At 37.5% G+C, this 21,703-nt stretch overlaps 1 protein-coding gene across 2 annotated transcripts; it reads left to right on the forward strand.

Moving 5' to 3' along the window:
- Position 1: 1 nt before the first annotated feature.
- Positions 2-18,373, forward strand: TYW3 (tRNA-yW synthesizing protein 3 homolog). 2 transcript variants are annotated; one of them, XM_036863647.1, is made up of 6 exons: positions 2-258; positions 2,807-2,887; positions 3,982-4,080; positions 4,298-4,369; positions 6,632-6,765; positions 16,927-17,510. In XM_036863647.1, exons 1-6 carry the CDS (start codon positions 85-87, stop codon positions 17,153-17,155), a joined length of 789 nt encoding a protein of 262 aa, XP_036719542.1. In that variant the 5' UTR covers positions 2-84; the 3' UTR covers positions 17,156-17,510. The 2 variants fall into 2 exon arrangements, with proteins under 2 accessions (XP_036719542.1, XP_036719550.1); XM_036863655.1 differs by lacking the exon at positions 4,298-4,369 and having other exon boundaries at positions 16,927-18,373.
- The last annotated feature ends 3,330 nt before the right edge of the window (positions 18,374-21,703 follow it).

The following is a 21,703-nucleotide window of genomic DNA, read 5'->3' on the forward strand; positions in this document are numbered from 1 at the left end:
TCCGGCCACCACTGGCTTCAATATGGCTGCCCCCAGGGAAAGGCGAGGCTAACGTGAAAGCGCAGACCCTGACTCCCTCGTCTCATGGATCATAGCGCAGAGTTCAGAAAATGGAAGGCGCAGTGTCTGAGCAAAGCGGACCTCAGCCGGAAAGGCAGTGTGGACGAGGATGTGGTAGAGCTCGTGCAGCTCCTAAACGGGCGAGAACAGTTTTTCACCACCAGTTCCTGCGCTGGCCGCATCATCCTCCTAGACCCGGTGAGCAGGACCCTTTGTGCCCTTCCAGCGCCTGCCCTGTAGTGTGCAACACCAGGAGCCTTGTGCTCACCCAATGTAACACCCCGTCTGTGTTTGTTCTTCTGACCGGTGGTCTCGGTTTCTTTATCAAGGAAACTGAGAGGGTGACTTAAACCAATGCCTCTAAAATTTTAATGTGTCTGTTAATCACTTGGAGATATTTTAAAATACAGATTCTGATTCTGTAGGTCTAGAGGAGGGTCTGATCTGTATTTCTGACAAGCCCCCAAGTGATGCTGAAACTACTGGCCTGGGAATGATCTCGAGTTGCAAGGGTTAGAGAATTTTATTTTTTTAATACTAAGGAAATTTAAAGACTTCACAGCCTGGCGAGGGGGCTGTCTTCTCGTTAACCGCTCTACCAAATCATTGTTAACCACTTGATTGAAGATCGCTATGGTTAAGAAGTTCACTGCCTCCTAGTGGCTCACTCCGTTATTACAACTCTGGTAATTTTTACATTACCTGAGAAAGTACATTAGTATGTAGTCTGTGATAGTGGTCAGTCCCTCAGGCTTTGGAGTGATACTGCTTAGATTCTAAACCAGTTTTGGGTATTATTGGCTATGTGACTTTAGGGAAGTTATCTAAACTTAGCCCCTTCTTGTTCCATGAACTAAGGATAATAAAGAGTATCCACTTCACAGGGATTCTATGTAGAGGAAATGGGATAATTTATTTGAAACCTTTAGCCCCGTGCCTGGCATATTAAGTGCATTGTAAAAGTTAGCTGTGTGTTCATTTCAACATTAGGACTGAATTCAGAGCATGAAAGACAGCACACTCATAAATTCATTCTTTAGCTCCTCACTGACAGACCATTTGCCGGTCTCCCAGGTCAGCAGGGACTGCTCATTCTTATATTGCTTCCATTGCCCCCTGAGCACTGGCACTCTTGCTTGTCTTGATCTCTCTCTCTTCCTCCATTTCTCCTGCCCTGTCTTACCTGGATTTCTGCAGTGGTTTCCTAACAGGTCACTGAACTCTACCTGTTCACTGAACTCTACCAGTCTTTCTACCCCAAACCGTGTTACACACCGTTAATAGATTCCCCTTTCTAAAGCACAACTCTGTGCATGTCACTGATCTATGCTGAAATACTCTAGTATACCTTTCAGCTCTGTTTTCCACTATTACTCTTCATCTTAATCTGTTTACTGAAACAACTATTCTCTTTTTCCTCTTATATTTATCTGCCTTTGCCTTTGCTCATGTTTATTTTTCCTAAAATGTCTTCCCCCGTTTCTGCATATCTGAGACGTACCGCCCCAAACTCCCCTTTTCTACCTGAATACACACACACACATCCATTTGGAAGCCATGACTATTTCTTCTGAACTGCCTTAGGACTTTTTCTGAACCTCTTTTCATTTTATGTATTATCTTATACCTTGTATTTATTTTCACTTTGCCTTATTTCTGGAAGAATTTGGATCAACTTACAAATAGGCAATACAAAAAGAAAAATAAAAAGTGAGAATCTGCATAAAGGGAGTATAGATAAGATAAAGCAGAGATGGCATTAGTTCTCAAAATATACCACTAGACTCTGTAAATTTGCTAGAGGTGGGCCACACGTTTGGCTGTAAGATTTAGAGCAGCCAGCATAAGATCAGAAACATAAGTCATTGAGGTCATTCAGTGAAAACAAATCAGTTATTTAGGACAAGCACAGCTCTTCTCCTTTCCAAAGCCAAACAGCAAAGTCTCCTGTGTACCCACTGTATAAAAGTTACATTGTAAAAAAAAGAAAGAGAACATGCATAACTTGAAGAAAAAAAAAAAGAAGTTACCTTGTAGAAGTATAGTCATTTAAAAGTGCATGTGTTTCCTGCATCCTCTTTCCAGTGTCCTTGAGGGTAGGATCTGTTTATATCTAAAGTACCTAATAGAACTTAGCAAATAAACATTTTTCCAGTTAATAAGCAAAAAGTTACATTAAAATATTTGCCCTCTTGAAATTTTGATCTTTCAATCCTAGCTCTGCCCTTTGGGACCACACATAAGGTCTAATCCAGAGGTCACAAATTTATGCCTATAGCGACTAGGGACATAGGAAGGTATGAACAGATCAGGTGTCAGTAAAAAGTGGTAGGTCCTGTGTGGGACTGGAACAGTGCTTTCTTACAAAAGGAATTCAAAAAAAAATTTTTTTTAATATTGTCCTAATCATATAAAACAGCTAGAGTACAATTTAGGGGCTACTCGTGTACAACCCCTTGTGATAATCCCTTTGCTCCTGACAAAATCATGACCGTATTTCAGAAAATATTTATTAAGTTCTTTTACCTTAATAAACAAATTACTTTCTTTCTATCTCAAATAATTTGGTTTCATTTTTGTTAACATTTACGTTAACTTTACCCAAAAGCCTGTTGAATTGTTCTCAGTAATACTTAAAATCACGTGGGATTATTAATTTAAGAAAGCCTAAAATATGCTATACATTGTACTTATTATTTTGTAAATATTATACGATAAATTAAATTATGTTATTTTTTCATTTTAGGGTATAAATGGTTCCGAGGTTCAGAAACAAAACTGTTGCTGGCTACTGGTTACACATAAACCCTGTGTGAAAGATGATGTGGTAAATTTTTATATATAAATTTAGAAATAAACTTTAATTCACAGTCACTTTAAATACATATGAAAAGAATAGAAAATTCAGGGTGGTTTATGTGCAGAATCATAATGACTGTAGATTATAAAGCCTAAAGAGAATTCATTACAATGGCTTTTTTTTTAGTTGTGGGAGATTATTATCTGTGCTGGATTATTTAGTTTCCTAAATTAAAATGTTTAGATGAGTTCATGTAAGTTTGCATTAGTCAGGCATTTTACGTTACTGGCTCAGGTGCTTAAATGTTGTCTTCAAAGCTCACTCAGTCTCCATCTCCTTTGGGTACTGGTTCTCTCTGTATGTTTGCCCTTCTCCTCTTCTGTGGCAGATAATCTTTGTGGCAGGAAAGATAGCTGCCAGCAACCCCAGCAGAAAAAGATTTACTTTTTAAGATCCATGTTTCATTTCCAAAGGACACTGAGTCATCCTTCCTGGTTAGGTGTTCTCCCCCCTGAGATCAGCTATTTTTGCCAGTAGAATGGAATGCTATCCTTGATCACACCTAGGCACTTGGCATCTCTGATATTATGATAGTGGGAGTGATGAGTGACAGGGTCACACTTGACAGTCCCACCGGAATCAAATGATGTGAAGGAGGGAGGATGGTGCAGGGAGACTAGGCAGACAGAAGTAACAACTGCCTTATACAGCTTCTAGCTGAGACATAATAGTATATGTGCCTCAAACCTCAATCTAACAGCAAAACATTTAGACAGACCTTCTAGTACCTTCTAGACCTTCTAGTCTTTATATACCATATTCCTTAATGAAAAATCTGCTATGGAATTAAATAGAGTAGTAGTTTACTTTTTTGAGGTACGGTTGGAAAGAATGACACAGAAGGTTTATGGGAGAATTAGAAATCAGGTCTCTTAAAAGAATAAGCGGATCAATACGTTTTGGAGAAAGAGGACCAAGAAAACAGAGTGAAAAGTTACTGTGGAAGGATGCAGAATGAGTCTGAAAGTTCTTTGGAAGAATTGAAGTTACGTAGGATAAAGGGTCACCAAAGAACAGGATCATGTATTTGTGTCTGATCCTAACATTTTCCGTTTATTTAGATTGTAGCCCTAAAGAAAGCGAATGGCGATGCCATTTTGAAATTTGAACCACTTGTTCTTCATGTGCAGTGTCGACAGTTGCAGGATGCACAGATTCTGGTAAAATTTTGTGATTATACTTGAATTTATAGGTATGTGAGTAGATTTAATTTTAAACTTTAAATTTTCTACCCAAATTAATGCAATGCTAGTTTAATCAACTAGTGTTTTATTTAATTATAGATTTGGGATTATAAATGTTTCTGCAGTTTGTAGGGCTAAAGTGTTTATTTGATTAGCCAGATGGTCCAAATTTAACAAATTTATTTTCTTACAGCATTCAGTGGCAATAGATTCTGGTTTCAGGAACTCCGGCATAACAGTGGGAAAGAGAGGAAAGACTATGTTGGTACGACACCTTTTGTTTGGCAAAAAGCAATTTTTTGATCATGAAGTAATCCAGATTATTGAATAACCTTCTACTCAAGTCTTCTTGTCATTCCCTTGCTCAGAAGCCTTCAGTGGCTGACTTTTCTGTACAGGGCAAAGTCCAGAGTTGTTAGATTTACATTTGAGGTCATATTTTACAGTATTCCCCTCCACTTACTTTTAACTTGATTCTCTCCGTCCTCCTCATCCTAAATAGTCAAGGCCCAATTTAATCAGCACCATGATGTAGTGGAAAGAATCACAGACAGGGGGTCTAAAGTCTTCTGCCTGGATCCATCAGGGACTGAACTTTCTCAGCTATATCAGGAATCTATCGAACTACTGCCCTAGGGCCACATTCAGCCCCCGGGCAGGCAGTTCCAGTACACCCGTTTGATTAATTACTGTCTAAGGTTGCTTTTGTGCTGCGATGGCAGAATTGAGTAGTTGTGACAGATATTGTATGGCCTGCAAAGTTGAAAATATTTATTATCTATCCTTTCACAGAAGAGGTTTGCCGACCCCTGGACTAGAAGATCTTTAAGGTTCCTTCTAAGTCCCACAGCCTCTCTGAGTCCTTTCCTGGCCAAGCCAACCCCTAGTGATTTTGCCCTATTCTCTCTGATCACACGTGGTAGCTACTGTTTGTGTTTACTGTTTGGCATGGTGTACCTTGTTTGCTTCTGAACTACTTCAGATCGTCTTCCATTCTAGCTCCCTAGACTTTCCTTTTTTCTATCTATTTTTAACAAATAGCCTATTTTCCAAAAAGAGGTGGCTTAAAAAGAAGACATCTATAAAGCATGACTAAATAGAAAATGAAAGCTCACGGTACTGACTTGCATCCCCATCTCGGTCCCCACTGCGAGTGGTGGCCCAGGCAAGAACAGAGCCACTCTTTCACCTTCTCTCCTTTGTCTTCCATATTCAATTACCGACAAGTCCTTTCCCATCTACCTCTGATTTCTCACTCCTGACTCCACCTCTCCAAGCCCTCTGCCACTGCGCCTGCTTGAGCCGTCATCGTCCCTCACCTCTATCTTTATAGTGGTCTCCTGACTGGTCTTCCTCCTACCCATCTTCTCCTTCAGTCCCTCTAGCCAATACTGTCAGAATCCCCCTTTTAAAGAAGTCAAGGTCTCCTGGTGTTTTCTCAGGCCTTATATAAACTGTTTTTCATCTACCTTATTTATGCTCATGTTCCGCCAGCATACTTCCACCCCAGCCAGATAGAATACTATTGGTTGTTTCCCAAATGTATTATGCTTTTCATGTTCCCATGACTATAGAAAAGTTAATCCTCTGGCTGGAATGCTCCCCTTCTCCCATTTTTACATCTGGTGAAATTACATTTACCCTTTAAAATTCCAATTCAGATGCCACCTTTCCCATAAAACCACGACCTGTCTCAGTTAGTTGCTCCTCTTCTACATTTCCTTAGCATTTTGTGTGCACATGTACGTGCATGCATGCACATGTACACGTATGTGTTTCTTCTGTCATAGCACCACGATGTATTGTGATTCTCTGTTCACTTGTTTGTTTCCTGTTCAGAAGTGTTAGCTCTTTTAAGAGCAGGGACCATGTTATATTCATCCTGTACCTTCATACCTTACATGGGGCCTAGAACATTGCAGATGCCTAGTAAAGGCTTGTTGAATGAATTTTTATGCCTCATAATAGTTTTTGTTGTTTCTTAACCTATATCCAGTGTTTGGATTTACTTGGAATATGTTGACTGTTTCATCAGCAGGGTTAGTAACATTGGCAACCCTAAAGTATTAAGAAAGCAGCCACTTTGTGAGATAGAAAAGGCATGGTTTATCTTGTAACAACCCTGCTCAAGCAGTGCTAAGAGGCCCCTTAGCATCCAGTCCATTTTGATTTTCCCTTGAAGCTTCTGTTGAGGTTTCATTTATTTCTTTTCTTTAACTAGTGTATTAAAGCTTTCTTAGCTTTAGTGAGAGTGATACTGTTAAGTTCATTGGATTCTTTGATAATATGTGCTTCTCTGAAAGACAATGTGTAGAATGACTTGCTTTACAAATGATTTTATACGATGGGAAAATCTATTTGAATCTCCTTTGATTCAACTGTATTTAACTAAATTATGTCAAAGCACAAACTTAAATGTTGTAATGGAGCTAAACTATATATAAGCACAGCCCTGACTGGGACTTTTCTTTAGTTATCTTCAGTTTCTCTACTACATAAGTCATCATATCTAAATTGCTCCTTGCAGGCTGTCCGGAGCACACATGGCTTAGAAGTTCCATTAACCCATAAAGGAAAACTGATGGTGACAGAGGAATATATCAACTTCCTGATAAAGATAGCAAATCAAAAAATGGAGGAAAACAAGAAGAGAATTGAAAGGTATAGTCTTACATGCCTAGGTCTTCTTTGAAAATATTAATATACACCATCTTCAGTTTATACTCCCAACTGCTTTTATATTTGTAGCCTTATCACGAATAGTTAAGGTGATGAAAGTAATTGATGAGAGTAGGCCAGACTGCAATGGGTACTAAATGGAGCATAAAGGGGAGGAAGCTCCATGGAGGATAGTGGGACACCTGACTGCCAGCAACAGGTATAAAGGAGAAAGTCACTCAGGTAAGAGCCCAGCAGCCCCAGGGACCATAACTGATCCAGCTGAAGGCAGCCAGGGAGGAGGTACACTCTGCCTCCTGGATGTGACCTATTGAAGACTACCTAGAATCTCCTTTTGAGGAGAACAGCCTGGTTAATTTTAGTCTAATAAATACTTTATACCTCTGGCTAGTTCAGAACCCGGCTCCTGTCATGCATTAGATTTGAATTGGCATAATTGTACCAGTCAGAAGGATTATGGCTATCAGTTCACATCTTTATATCTCTCTTGTTCTTAAACTTCACCTCCTGGTAGATTAATTTTACATGACTTTCTTTTTTTTTTTTAAATGCTTTTTTTTTTTTTTTTTTAAAGATAGCATTCCTTTATTTTTTGTAATTTTTTTTATTTATTTATTTATTTATTTATGGCTGTGTTGGGTCTTCGTTTCTGTGCGAGGGCTTTCTCTAGTTGCGGCAAGTGGAGGCCACTCTTCATCGCGGTGCGCGGGCCTCTCACTATCGCGGCCTCTCTTGTTGCGGAGCACAGGCTCCAGATGCGCAGGCTCAGCAATTGTGGCTCACGGGCCTAGTTGCTCCACGGCATGTGGGATCTTCCCAGACCAGGGCTCGAACCCGTGTGCCCTGCATTGGCAGGCAGATTCTCAACCACTGCGCCACCAGGGAAGCCCTACATGACTTTCTTTTTCAACTTTTTCCCAAGAATAGAATCTTTGGTGTAAAGAAGTGACTATTATGCTGCCTTTTATATATGAAGATAAATGCCACTGACCTACCATCAGTAAGATGTAAATTTCTGAGTTATTTAAGGACTGATGGTCATCTTGTTATCATTTATAATTTTCTTTTTGCTTTTTTCCCCACCCCTTTGGTCACCTCACAACTAGCCAATCACTGCCTAAATAACTCCTGAGTCATTCTTCTCTCCCCACCCTTCCTGCCGTGTTCTTTATTCAGGACCATTGCAGTAACCTTATTAGCTGGTCTTATAGTAGAATGCTTCCAGTATGTCTCTCTGCTAAGCCATTCTCCGTATCACCATCAGAATCCTGTCTGAAATGAAAAGGAATCCTATTGCTTAATTTGCCTGCTTAAATTTCTTTAATACCTAGAACATTTTATGCAGCAGCTAAGGCCAGAAGTGCCAATGGCAGCAGCGTGGCATGGTGGAAAGGGGTAGAAATGGGCTCCAGAGGCAGAACTGAGTTCAAATCCTGCTTCCCCCACAACTTACTCAACTCTCCTGGCTTCATTCTTCTTGTACCTACTTATCTTAAAGAACAATTTTAGTATACACTGGACAGCATACGTATAACGACAGGCCCTGTCCGTGTCACGTCATGGATTCTTAGGATAGGATAGCCTTTCTCCTTCTTCACCGACTCATACAGAGAATAAACCTATAATCACATCAGTACCACCATCCAGGCTTTCTTAACCAGGGCTCCTTATTTGAACCACAGAATTAACAAAATTATTCGAGTGACTATTTCTCAGTTCTCCCAACAGTGGTATATAACTTGTACTAGTCTAGATACATTGGAGAGAAGTAATTCATGACATACAATGGATGTCTGCAGGCATTAGGGCTGAATTTTTCAGCGGAAGCCTGGCTGAAAAAAGCTGAGAGGTTACCTGGCCACAGGGTTCTTTGAGCAAACATTCTAAATAAAGTGATGATTTCAAGTAAGCAACTGAAGGTACCCAGCCCCTCCACCAGACTACAGAGTTTGAACTGTATGTAGGTACTTACTGGTACCATTCCAAAAGTTGACTATGGTTGTTAGATAGTATTCTAGTGACACTGTTTGCGAAAATGTACGAGGTAGCAAATCAGTTTCTCTGTTTCCTTCCTTGAATTTCAATAAGATTATAAATATAGCCCAAGATCAACTAACTATACACCTGGTGAAGTTAATTGAGTCACATTCACCAACTATAAAATCAAATTATGCTTTAAATCCATTGACTCAAAAATATGTTTTGAGATTATGGTGTGCATGCTGCTATCAGGAGAGTCATGCTCATCATGTAAAATCAGTGAAAAACTAAAGAAGGGTAAAAAGTTTCTTAAGATACTGATTAGAAGATTACATGTGAATTCAGAAAGGGTGAACAAATTAGGGAGCTCCTTTGGGAACAGCTGTATATTCAACCAAATGCAGAGAAAGAGTTACTCTTCTGCTGTGGAAAAGAGAAAAAATAAACACTGGAGGTGATGAGTTCTGCAATCAGACGTTGAGTACTAAAATTGGACCAAAGTTTCATAATTCAAACAACTATAATAAGAGAATTTTTAAAAGTTAAAATCCTAATGCGTAACATTCCAGCAATAAGAAATATTCTTGAGATATGAAAATCAAAAGGTAAAATAATTTTAATAGAAAAAAAGCCTCTTCTGTAAAAAACAATTCCTAAGCCCACTTCTTAGTGGGAAGAGTAAGATAATTTCATACATAATGATTTCCAGGTAAAAAATATGAAGTTTGGAGATCTATTTACCCATTACAAGCAGAGGGCTATCTTTGTAGCTATTAATAAGAGATCAGGACTGACTTGGGTTGGATGGAATTAGCCATGTTCTTCTCACCAACTGTATAATAAGACAATAAATGTTAAATAAAATGTAGAATAAACAGAAATAGAGTTATAGATGTAGAAAACAATCTTATGGTTACCAGGGCGGAAGCGGGTGGTGGGAGGGATAAATTGGGAGGTAAGGATTGACATATACACACTACTATCTATAAAACAGGTAACTAATAAGGACCTACTGTATAGCACAGGGAACCCTACTCAATACTATGTAATGACCTATATGGGAAAAGAGTCTAAAAAAAGTGGATATATGTGTATGTATAACTAATTCACTTCGCTGTACACCTGAAACTAACACTACATTGTAAGTCAACTATACTCCAATTTAAAAAAGCATGGCATCTTAAAAAAAATTTTTTTTAAAATATAGAGTAGAAGGGCCAAATATATTGGCATATAATATTGATAAAAATAAAGCAAATTAGACTGAAAAAGTAAATGAATATTTCCAATGGTTGGTTTTTTTGTGGTAAAATATACATAACTAAAATTTATAATTTTAACCATTATACAGTTCATTGGCATTAGGTACATTCACATTGCTATGCAACCACCACTATCACTGCTATTTATCTCCAGACCCTCTTCATTATCCCAAACTGAAACTCCATCCCCATTAAACAATAATTCTCCACTCCCCAAACTCCCAGCCCCTGGTAACCACTCTTCTGTTTTCTGTCTCTTATGATTTTGACTATTCCAGGTACCTCATACAAGTGGAATCATATAATATTTGTCCTTTTGTGTTTGGCTTATTTCACTTAGCATAATGTTGTCAAGGTTTATCCATGTTGTAGTGTGATCAGAAGTTTACTTTTTTTTCTTTTTGCGGGCTTTCTTTTTTCTTTTTTTAATTTTTATTTTATATTGGACTATAGTTGATTTACAATGTTGTGTTAGTTTTAGGTGTACAGCAAAGTGATTCAGTTATGCATATACATATATCTATTCTTTTTCAAATTCTTTTCCCATTTAGGTTATTACAGAATATTGAGCAGAGTTCCCTGTGCTATACAGTAGGTCCTTGTTGGTTATCTGTTTTAAATATAGTAGTGTGTATATGTCAATCCCAGACTCCCAATTTATCCCTCCCCCCATCTTTTCCCTTTGGTAACCATAAGTTTGTTTTCTAAGTCTGTGAATCTGTTTCTGTTTTGTAAATAAGTTCACTTGTATCATATTTTTTAGATTCCACACATAAGTGATATCATATGATATTTGTCTTTCTCTGGCTGACTTACTTCACTTAGTATAATAATCTCCAGGTCCATCCATGTTGCTACAGATGGCATTATTTCATTCTTTTTAATGGCTGAGTAATATTCCATTGTACATATGTACCACATCTTCTTTATCCATTCATTTGCGATGGACATTTAGGTTGCTTCCACGTCTTGGCTATTGTAAACAGTGCTGCAATGAACATTGGGGTGCATATATCCTTTCCAACCATGGTTTTCTCCAGATAGATGCCCAGGAGTGGGATTGCTGGATCATATGGTAGCTCTATTTTTAGTTTTTAAAGGAACCTCCATACTGTTTTCCACAGTGGCTGCACCAATTTACATTCCCACAAATAGTGTAGGAGGGTTCCCTTTCTACACACCCTCTCCAGCATTTATTGTTTGTAGACTTTTTGATGATGGCCATTCTCACTGGTGTAAAGTGGTATCTCATTGTAGTTTTGATTTGCATTTCTCTAGTAATTAGCAATGTTGAGCATCTTTTCATGTGCCTCTTGGCCATCTGTGTGTCTTCTTTAGAGAAATGTCTGTTTCGGTCTTCTGCCCATTTTTTGATTGGGTTGTTTGTTTTATTGATATTGAGCCACGTGAGCTGTTTGTAAATTTTGGAGATTAATCCCTTGTCGGTCGCATTGTTTGCAAATATTTTCTCCCATTCGGAGGATTGTCTTTTCGTTTTGTTTCTGGTTTCCTTTGCTGTGCAAAAGCTTTTGAGTTTAGTTAGGTCCCATTTGTTTACTTTTGTTTTTATTGCCATTACTCTAGGAGACAGATCGAAAGATATTGCTGCGATTTATGTCAGTGTTCTGCTTGTGTTTTCCTCTAAGAGTTTTATAGTGTCTGGTCTTACATTTAGGTCTTTCATCCATTTTGAGTTTATTTTTGTGTATGGTGTTAGAGAATGTTCTAATTTCATTCTTTTACATGTAGCTGTCCAGTTTTCCCAGCACCATTTATTGAAGAGACTGTCTTTTCTCCATTGTATAGTCTTGCCTCCTTTGCAGAAGTTTACTTCTTTTTAAGGCTGAATAATATTCCATTGTATTTAACATATATTGTTTATCCATTCATTCATCAATGGATGTTTGAGTTTTTTCTACCTTTTAGCTATTGTGAATAATGATGCTGTGAACATGGGTATACAAATATCTGTTTGAGTGTCTGCTTTCAGTTATTTTGGATATTTACCCAGAAATGGAATTGCTAGATGATATGGTAATTTTATGTTTAATTTTTTGAAGAACCTCCATACTCTTTTCCACAGGAACTGCACCATTTTACATTCCCACCAACAGTATACAAGGGTTTCCTTTTCTCAACATCCTTGCCAACACTTGTTGTCTTTTGTTTTTTTGATAATTGGCGTTCTGACAGGTGTGAGGTGGTATCTTATTGTGGTTTTGATTTTCATTTCCCTGATAATTAGTGACATTGAGCATTATTTCATATACCTGTCGGTAAGAATTTCTGTTACATCACTGCTGCTTTCCTTCCTGTTTGTGGTGCTTTTTCTTAGCTTCGTTCTGGATTTCTCTTGTTTAAATGCTATCGTTCTCCAGGGTTCCTTTCCTGGCCCATTGCTTCAGCAACTTCCCCAGATACTGGTAGATCTTCCAAATCTCTCCTGAGTCTTGGGCCCATATGTCTAATAACCTATTGAATATATCTAACCAAAATATCCCATCAGCCTTTCCTTAATATCTTTCTTATCTTAATCTCAACCTCATTTACCCATTTCCTTGGTTCAAATTCTTATTATCATTTACCGGCATTATTACAATTTATGCCTAAGTGAAAACAGAAATGTGAACCATATTAAATTACAGTTATTTAATTGCACATATGTCTTTTTTTCCCCAGTGCAACTTGGTCACATTGTGTATAGGACTGACTTTCCTCTCCCACCAGGCAAACACATACCCATACATACACACACTTCAAATATCTCTCATCCTAAAACCTTATAGAGTGTCTGGCTCACAGTAGAAACCCAATAAATGTTTATTGAGTTTATCCTAAACAATAAAGGAACTTAAAAGTTAACACATTATATTGAGTTCACCAAAGGCAAAAGACAGTTTCTTATTATTTTCTGAGTGTCTGACAGGAGAATAGTGGTCAATAAATATTTGCTCAATTTAGCTGACAGACTTTTTCTAGCAGTAGTACTACTTTTATGGCTTCAAAGCCTTAGGGTGATTATTCTGGAAGATGTAAGATGGCTTACTCATGGGGCAAGCAGGAGTAGGCTCTTGCTACACGGTCCAGGCAAGAAGTAACAGGACCCCGAGTAACAAAATGAATGGGAGAAATACTGCAGAACATAACCCGAATGTGGCAGCAGATAGAAACGGGGGGAGAAGAGGAGTCAAGTCTTATTTTTTAAAATGGAACTAAAGCTGGTAAATAAATAACTCACACATTTCCCTGTATACTTAAGATCAGAGAAGTAGATAATGAAGATCAGAGAAGTAAATAGTGAAAACACATATTTTCTGATAGTTCCTCCTTGGATGTCCCCTCCCTTCAATTTTTCTTCTCATAATTCCTCTCCCTTTACCTAGCCAGCTTCCACTCATCCTTGCAATTCAGCCCAGGCATTGGGTTTTTTTCCAAGGAACATTTCATGATCTTACTTAGAGCAAAGTGCTCCCAATGCCCCCAGTGTGCTCCTACTTTATCTTAGCTTTTTCATGGCACATTGAATGTATCTTTACGTCTCTGCAGCCCCCATTAAACCCTGAGCTCCCTGAGGGCACAGACCACATTTCTTACCTGTTTCTAGCACTGGCACAGGCCCTGTCACATACATGTTTTTTAATAAAAGATGCTAGAGCTTAAAATCAGTTAAAAATCCAAATACATGATATATGAGAATAGCCTTTTGTTTTTTGTGAATAATGGAAGCCTTAAAAGAGTATGAAATTGTGCCTAGATTTCATTAATTTTATGTTCCTATTTCGGAAGTCAACGAAATACCAGCTTTTTATTGCACATGGTCCTCTAACTGATCCGAGAAACAAGAATTCATTTTCCCAGCACTGGTCTGAAAAGTTCTCTCATGAAGAGAACTATATACAGGTTGCCCTATGTCATGGTAATCTTGACTGCGGAGGTAGAAAAACTGAAGACAATTTGATTTTCTTTTGAGGGGGGAACAAAACAGTTACCTGAGCATACATTTTGTTTTATACTCCAAGCTCTTTTTGTTGCCTTTGAGAGCTGAGAAAATTACACTTTGAGAATTGGGCTTTAGAATGCTGTGTAAAGGGCCATATCATGAGAAGAGAACGTGTAATTGGAAAACAAATTTCTGACTTAGTAAGACAGTTTACCAAAGGACATTTTAAAAGTTCCCTTAACCAAGGAAAACAAAAAAGTAGTTGAAGTTTTATTCTTGGCTTTCAACATGGAAAGGTCTTTGTTCCATTTTACCAGTTGTTTTTTTGGTACCCCAAGGATATAGCTTTGAATTCTTAGGTTGTTTGATGGAAGATTAAAGTAAGGCACCTGTTCCTCTTTAATTACCTTTTTAATGTAATTGACAAGGTATTTTACACAGCTGTTAATTTTCTGTGATCATAAAAGAGGAATTTAGTCTTATCTTTAATTTTCTAGGAATGCAGTAGAATCTAGAGAAAAGACTTGGTTACCTAAGTTTAAAGAGCAGGGTTGGGTAGAGAATGATAGAATATAAAGTTGCACATCATGAATAACCTCTTATTATCAGATAAGGGTGATTCATACCCTTTTGTAGCATGCTTGGATTTGTTTTAGATAAAATGAGTTATGCTACTGGGTCATTTTTTAAAACCATTCTAAATAGGCATTGAGGAAGATGAGAAGAAAACTAGTCATTGAAGTCACCCAGGATGATGGCAAGACCTGGAGACAAAGATCAAGCCAAGTGTAGAAGTTTCCATGAATGTAAAGGACTGAACAGAATATTGTTAGATAACCAGAGGGGCACATGAAGGAGTTTAGTCTGGCAAACTGTTGGTGAGGCAGGTGAATTCTGACCTTATCGCTCAACTCTGAGGCAGGATATGGAAAGAATAAGCAGTCTCCACTTAAGAGGAATGCAGGGCAGTGGTGTCCTTGTGGGAAACCAGGTTTCAGTTAAGTAAGGATATAAGGAATGCATTAAATGAAAAGGTTGTTACCATGTTATGGGGTCTAAAAAATTAAACATCAGTTAATATTTTTCAAAGCCTTTTGCTATAACTCTTAAAATACTGTTTTCCCTTTTACTGTACCTCCCTCTTTGAGACTGATTTATTCATTTTAGAAATATCAATTAGCCCTTATTATCTGCCAGGCATGGTGCTGGATATCAAGGTGTACAGTGATGAGTATATAAGTTCTTGAAATATGGATAGGATATTAGTAATCATGTTAGGTATATATTAGCATTGTGTGGAGTATTTGGGAAGAGGTGATTATCTTGGGTTTTTTAGGGCAGTTTTAGAGCTTTTGCAAGCAGAACTTAGCCTGTTCATTGAATTAAAGAAAGAAGAAAATTGGTCCAAATAGCAGTCTCTTCTGTAGATGTCAGAAATTTCCTGTCATAGCTTCCCATTATAATAGGATATTAAAGCATGATGAGATCCCTGCAGTGGCAAAGGAGTTCTCAACTTTCAGATCATTTTATTTGGGACCTAAGATAATATATCCATATTTACCTTTTTTGTTCAGTAGTTATTTATTCACTTATTTGGCATATTTTTACCCAAGTGTGGCTGTACTTTACTCCATGCTAAGAATATAACAGAAGACAAGATAGATGGAGTCCTTGGTCTCATGGAGTTTATATTCCATAAAAACAGTCGTTTTTGAGAACTTACTCGGTGCCAGGCACTGTGCTAGGTACTTACATATATATCCCTCCGACAGCCCTGCTAGGTACAGGAGAATAGCTAATTTTATAAATGAGGAAATCGAGACTCAGTGAGGTTGGAATTAGCCAACCTCAGCTTTCCCAGGGGACCACTCGTGTGAAGCACACACAGCATACCAAGCCATCCTGCTGCTTTCCAACGTATGCTGAAAACTAACACAAAAACTCCAGCAGGAAAATGAGTAAAGGAAAAGAATAATTTACATTAAAAAATTAAAATAGCTAATAAAAAATGTTCAATTTCACTTTCAAACAAAGAAGTGAAAATATAAATAATGAGAGACCGTAATCACCTATAAGTAAAGCGTGTTTTTTGATGTAATATTCACTGTATGAGTGAAGTGGTCTCTCAAGTTCTGCCCTTAGAAGCGTATTTTTTGAATACCCATTCTGGAAAACAGGTAGTACTTATCAAGAGCCTTAAATATTTATAATCTTTAACCATGTAGTTACATTTCTAGGTATCTATCCTAAATAGCTAGAAACTCAGATCACATTATTTCCAAAATGTTTGTCACATTGTTGTTTGTATTGGGAAAATTTGAAAGTAGATTAAGGCTAGTCTAAGTGGCATAATGTTATACTACCATTAAGAAGTATTATTTTGTAGTTCATTTAGTGATATGGAAAGTGTTTTCAATAAATATTAAATTTGAAAAAACAATGTAAAACTTTATATGTAATATCACAATTGTATAAAAGACAGTAGGTATATGTATACATGTACAGATGTATTAATTCAGAATACACAAACTGGAAAGAATAAAAATATGAGAGTCATTATTTTTAGGTAGTTATGTAAAGGTGATCTGTATTTGTAACTTCACATATTTTGCAAATTCTCTAAAATGAGCCTCTATTACATTTATGATTCTTTTTAGAGAAATATATTTTTTTCTTTTTTTTAATCTTTGTTTGATTCCTGTATCTGGAATAGAAATTAAGGTAGGATAGAGGTTATCAAGAGGTGATTCCAATCCAGTTTTCAGGACTGTTCTTAAAGAACTGAAACATTTCTTTTCCTAAGTAAAAAATCATAAAAGCAAGAAGCACGTTATTTCTGTGATTTATTCTATATCTTGAGGTTAATATGAGACATTGGTTTATGTAATTTATAAATTCTAGGTGTATTTCATTTTGTTTCAGAACACACAGATATAACAGTAATACTTTATTTCTTTACAGGTTTTACAACTGCCTACAACATGCTTTGGAAAAAGAAACTATTTCTATGACCTCATTTCCCAAAGAGAAAATCAGAGAAAAAAATAACTCATCATATACTCACAAGAAAAAAAGAAACCCAGAAAAAGCATGTGGCAAATATATTACTGAAGAAAATAATAAAGAACTTGAAAATGATGATCATGATGATCCAGGAATCAGTGTTACTATCTTCCCTGAAGATTACTGAGATTTGGTTCTGAAGTGTCTTGGTAGAATAATGTTTCTAATAGATATTATAAAGCTGCTCTTTATAGGAGTATTTTAGTTTGTTGAGTGTATCAGCCTTTCAGAAAAACAAGATTTAATTTTTCTCTATATTTTAGGGAAACCCTTAGCTTTTAAAAATAGCTGTGTATAATATCAATATTTGCTCTTAAATACCATCTTTTTTAGTCACACAGTCATTGCAAAAATAAAATTATGATTTTTAATGCTTCTCTCTCCTTAAGTTTCAGTTTCTACTTCTGTAAAACAGGAGAACTATAATACCCTTTCAAGAGAGCCTTAACATTAGGAATATTAGAGTAAAAATCATAACAACATTTTACGTATTTTTAACTTTGAAATCTCCAGCCTTCAAGGGGGTCACTTTGCTGCTTGTTGCCATGGAGTCCAAGGACAAGTTTTTTCCTCTCTTTAGCCATTGTGGATAAAACAACTGATATCCTTTTTGTTCAGGACAAAATATTATACTTGAACCCTCTTTCCCCATTATTTCTCACAAACCAGAGCTTGCCACTGGCACATCCTCCATGAAGCAGGTGGGCTTAGTTTTTCACTACGCCTGGTCAGAAATGATAACTTATGACACAGGAATCTCAATAGAATAAATGTGCTATGAAAAATTGCAAAGAATCAGAAGCCTCGGGTTTGAGTTCTGACTGCTACAGAGAAGTTGGTGGTCCTTAAGCGAATCACTTAATTTCCAAGGGCTTCCATTTCCTCTTCCGCATAATAGTAATTCTGATCCCTCCCATATTTACACCAGAGGAGTGTTGACAGGATCAAGTTAAATAAAAATGTGAAAGCGCTTAATAAGACCATTTTGCATATATGTTACTAGTTACTTTGCTATTTATTTTCATTATAAATTGAAGATTTTTCACAATGTATTTTCAGAATATCAAATCATAGAAAGTATACATTTAAAGAGAAATTTCTAGTTAGTCGTAGAACTAATAAATTGAAAGACAAAAACACCAGAACATCAAGTAAGAAAAATTATATGAGGTAGTCAACATTGAGTTGTGATTCTGGCCTTTCCTAATATTTTTATAATTTGCTTAAGTCTTTATATAAATTATTTTTAGATTTGTATCCCAGATGCTTATCTTCTGCCACCATTTCGTACTCTCATTTTTTAAAGTCAATCGACTTTATAGCTATCTGTTGTCCTCTAAGCAAATTTATCAGGGATGGGGTCCAGGAAGCTCCAAAATTACTGTGAGATTTTTCTTTACTTCTTTTTTCTTTCTTTTTTTTAAACTATTATTATTTTAAAAAATTTTATTGAAGTATAATTGATTTATAATGTTGTGTTAATTTCTGCCATACAGCAAAGTGATTCAGTTATATATATGTATATATTCTTTTTCATATTCTTTTCCATTATGATTTTATCACAGGATATTGAATATAGTTCTCCATGCTATACAGTAGGACCTTGTTTATCCATTCTATATATAATAGTTTGCCTCTGCTAATCCCAAATTCCCAATCCTTCCCTCCTCTGCCCCACTTCCCCTTGACAACCACAAGTCTGTTCTCTATGTCTGTGAGTCTATTTCTGTTCCATAGAAAAGTTCATTTGTGTCATATTTTAGATTCCACGTGTAAGTGATGTCATATGTTATTTGTCTTTCTGACTTCATTTAGTATGATAATCACTAGGTCCATCCATGTTGCTGCAAATGGCATTATTTCATTCTTTTTATGGCTGAGTAATATTCCATCTGTACATGTACCACATCTTCTTTATCCATTCATCTGTCGATGGACATTTAGGTTGTTTCCATGTCTTGGCTACTATAAATAGTGCTGTTATGAACATAGGGGTGCATGTATGTTTTCGAATTATAGTTTTGTCTGGATATATGCCCAGGTTTACTCCTTTTTTCTATCATGGCTCTGAACTCTCTTTGGCCTTTAGAGTAAGATACTAATATTTCCCTTAGTCATTTTGAGTCCTCCATCTTCTTGCCATCCTGCAACATTTGGCCCCGTTAACACTCTTACACCCCTGAATCTGCCCTTCCATCGGCATCCTGAATGCTTTCTTCTCAATCATTTCCCTGTTTATAGTGAATCATCAGTTATTTTTCTCTCCAACACTTTAATATTTTTCAACATTTGTTGCACCTTAGAATCATCTTTAGAACCTTGAAGAAATGCGGAAAAGACCTGAGACTCTCTAGGGATAAGCACGTGTATTTTTTCTTTTAAAGCTCCCAAGTCATTCTCTAATTGGAAACCAAAGGGTAATAGCGCTGTAGGCATTCCCAAGTTTCTGTCTTTGGCCTTCATTTTGCATTCCTGTCTGCACCCCAGCTAACTCATCCATCCCAGTAGCCTTCACCTCTGAGACAATGACTCCCGCCTCTCCTGTCCTGGTCAGTCTCCTATACTCTGACTAACTGCTGGGCCTCTCCAGTACAGCTGTTACTTTTCAGAAGTGTTCTCTTGTTTGACTGTTTCCTGGTTCCTTGGCTAGAGAAAGCAGACTTTTGTTGGGGCTTTTTTTTTTTTGTCTGAGCCCATTGACATTTCCGGGTTGCTGGGCATTTCCAATGCCCAGTCTGGGATATGTGAGGTAAAAAGAAAACCCAGGGAACTCACAATTATGTTGTTCTTTAGGTTCCCAAATCCCTAGCTGGTCTACCTTTCCCTTGTCATCTCTCAGAGTCTTCTTATGTTTGTTCTATACGTAGTGTCCAGAGTTTTTATTTTTATTTTTGGTTGTGCTGCGTGGCTGCAGGATCTTAGTTCCCCAACCAGGGGTTGAACCCAGGCCCCAGCAGTGAAAGTGCCAGGTCCTAACCACTGGACCGCCAGGGAATTCCCTGTCCAGAGGTTTTAGTTGCACTTAGTGGAAGGAATAGGAAAAAGTATATCTACTCCATCTTCCAGAATCAGAAGTCTAATATATTTTTTAAATTAATAATATTATCACATCATGGGGTATTGTTGAGGATACCTCTGGAACCCATCCAGATGGCCCAGCTCCCTCTCCTTAGTGCTGTGCCCCATCTCCCAGTTTGTATGCTTGGCTGCTCTTGCTTTAGGCTGCTGGAGCCTCTTCATTCTAAAATAGAGGACAAAAAGCCTGGGAGTCTGTTTCCTGCCCTCTACCCACCCCCACCACACACACTCACTGTCTCACAGCCAATAATGACAAGTGCAGAGTTTCAAAAGACAGTTCTGTTGCCCAGAAATGGGATAAACTTGGATGTGCAATTGCCGTTTAAGCTCCCAGCAGCATCAGGCTAAGGCTGGGACGTCACCTTAATCCTATCATGTTTTTCCCCCTCCCTTCCCCATTTCTCCTGGGAGCTCCTGCTTAATAAATCACTTGCACTAGAATGGTGTCTTCTTCTTCAAGAACCTGACCTAAAGTACTGAGTTTATTTTGGCTATATTTGAGAAAGTGATGGCATACGTTTATTATAAAGAGCTGATGTTTTAATGTGCTACAAATTATATCATTGGTAGTGATTTAAACTTATGAGGCAAATAAATTTTTATATTAAGTACAGAGTTTTAAAAATTCTTTTGGGGGAAGTATCTAAACAACAATATTTGAGGATCACTTCTACAATACATACTGTTATAAGAACTTGGCAGGAATAATTGATTCTAGGCAAGGGAGTACTACCATCACAATTCAAGGGGATACCATGTCGTTTAGGTTTTAAAGGCCAAGAAACAAGTTCACTTGACAGAAAAATCCAAGCAAAACTCTTGTAGACAGAGGAATGTGTAATATGAGGCACCAAAGAACATGATGTATTCAGTGATGGTGAATATTCCATTAAAGCTGAAATACAACATGTGGTCTGAAATGAGTCAAGCTGGTTGAAGCACAACTGTGAAGGGCCTTGTGGTCCAGCATGGAGGTAGACCAGTGTTTCCTAAACAGGGCTGTTCAGCAGAATTCCCTGGTGGGAATGGGACTGGGCATGCCAGGCTGCTTTCTAAAACACTGAATCCCAGGCCCTACTCTAGACCTCTCAAGCCAGAATCTTCAATCTAGAGTCTTGGAATCTCTTTTTATTTTTTCCTTTCTTTCTGGGAATCTTTATTTTTTAAACAACTCATCCAAATGGTTCTGATAAAATCAACCCACCCCTTTTAGAAGCCACTGGTAACAGACGTAATCCTGAAGGCACTGGAGAGGAATTAAAGATTTTTTAACGAAAAAGGAAAAAGCAACGATTATAGTTGCAATGTATCTATATCACAGATTTTGTGTATTCATGTTATATTCATGTCATAGCTCCTCCTATAATATAGGAGGAGCTTCCAATATTTTAATTAGTTAAGTCACTGTCCTTATCGTTAAGTCTCAGGCAGCTGCCAGGAGGAACGGCCACATGCATAGCTATGTGTTGGACTCTGTACAACTCCAGGAGAAGGAGACATTCCCCACAGATGACAATGTGCATGGCACTCTTTGAAGACGTGCAGTGCACATTCTTATATACAGTACTGCCAGGAGGGAATGTGGGGAGGAAAAAAT

This window comes from Balaenoptera musculus, chromosome 1 (assembly GCF_009873245.2).
Source record: "Balaenoptera musculus isolate JJ_BM4_2016_0621 chromosome 1, mBalMus1.pri.v3, whole genome shotgun sequence".
Taxonomy (NCBI): domain Eukaryota; kingdom Metazoa; phylum Chordata; class Mammalia; order Artiodactyla; family Balaenopteridae; genus Balaenoptera; species Balaenoptera musculus.

What these genes read in the sequence shown, in the direction of transcription:
- TYW3 (XM_036863647.1), top strand. Translation starts at nt 85, where the DNA reads ATGGATCATAGCGCAGAGTTCAGAAAATGGAAGGCGCAGTGTCTGAGC. An exon ending in TGCAGGATGCACAGATTCTG is followed by an intron (nt 4,081 to 4,297) that starts GTAAAATTTTGT and finishes ATTTTCTTACAG; the next exon opens with CATTCAGTGGCAATAGATTC. An exon ending in AACAAGAAGAGAATTGAAAG is followed by an intron (nt 6,766 to 16,926) that starts GTATAGTCTTAC and finishes ATTTCTTTACAG; the next exon opens with GTTTTACAACTGCCTACAAC.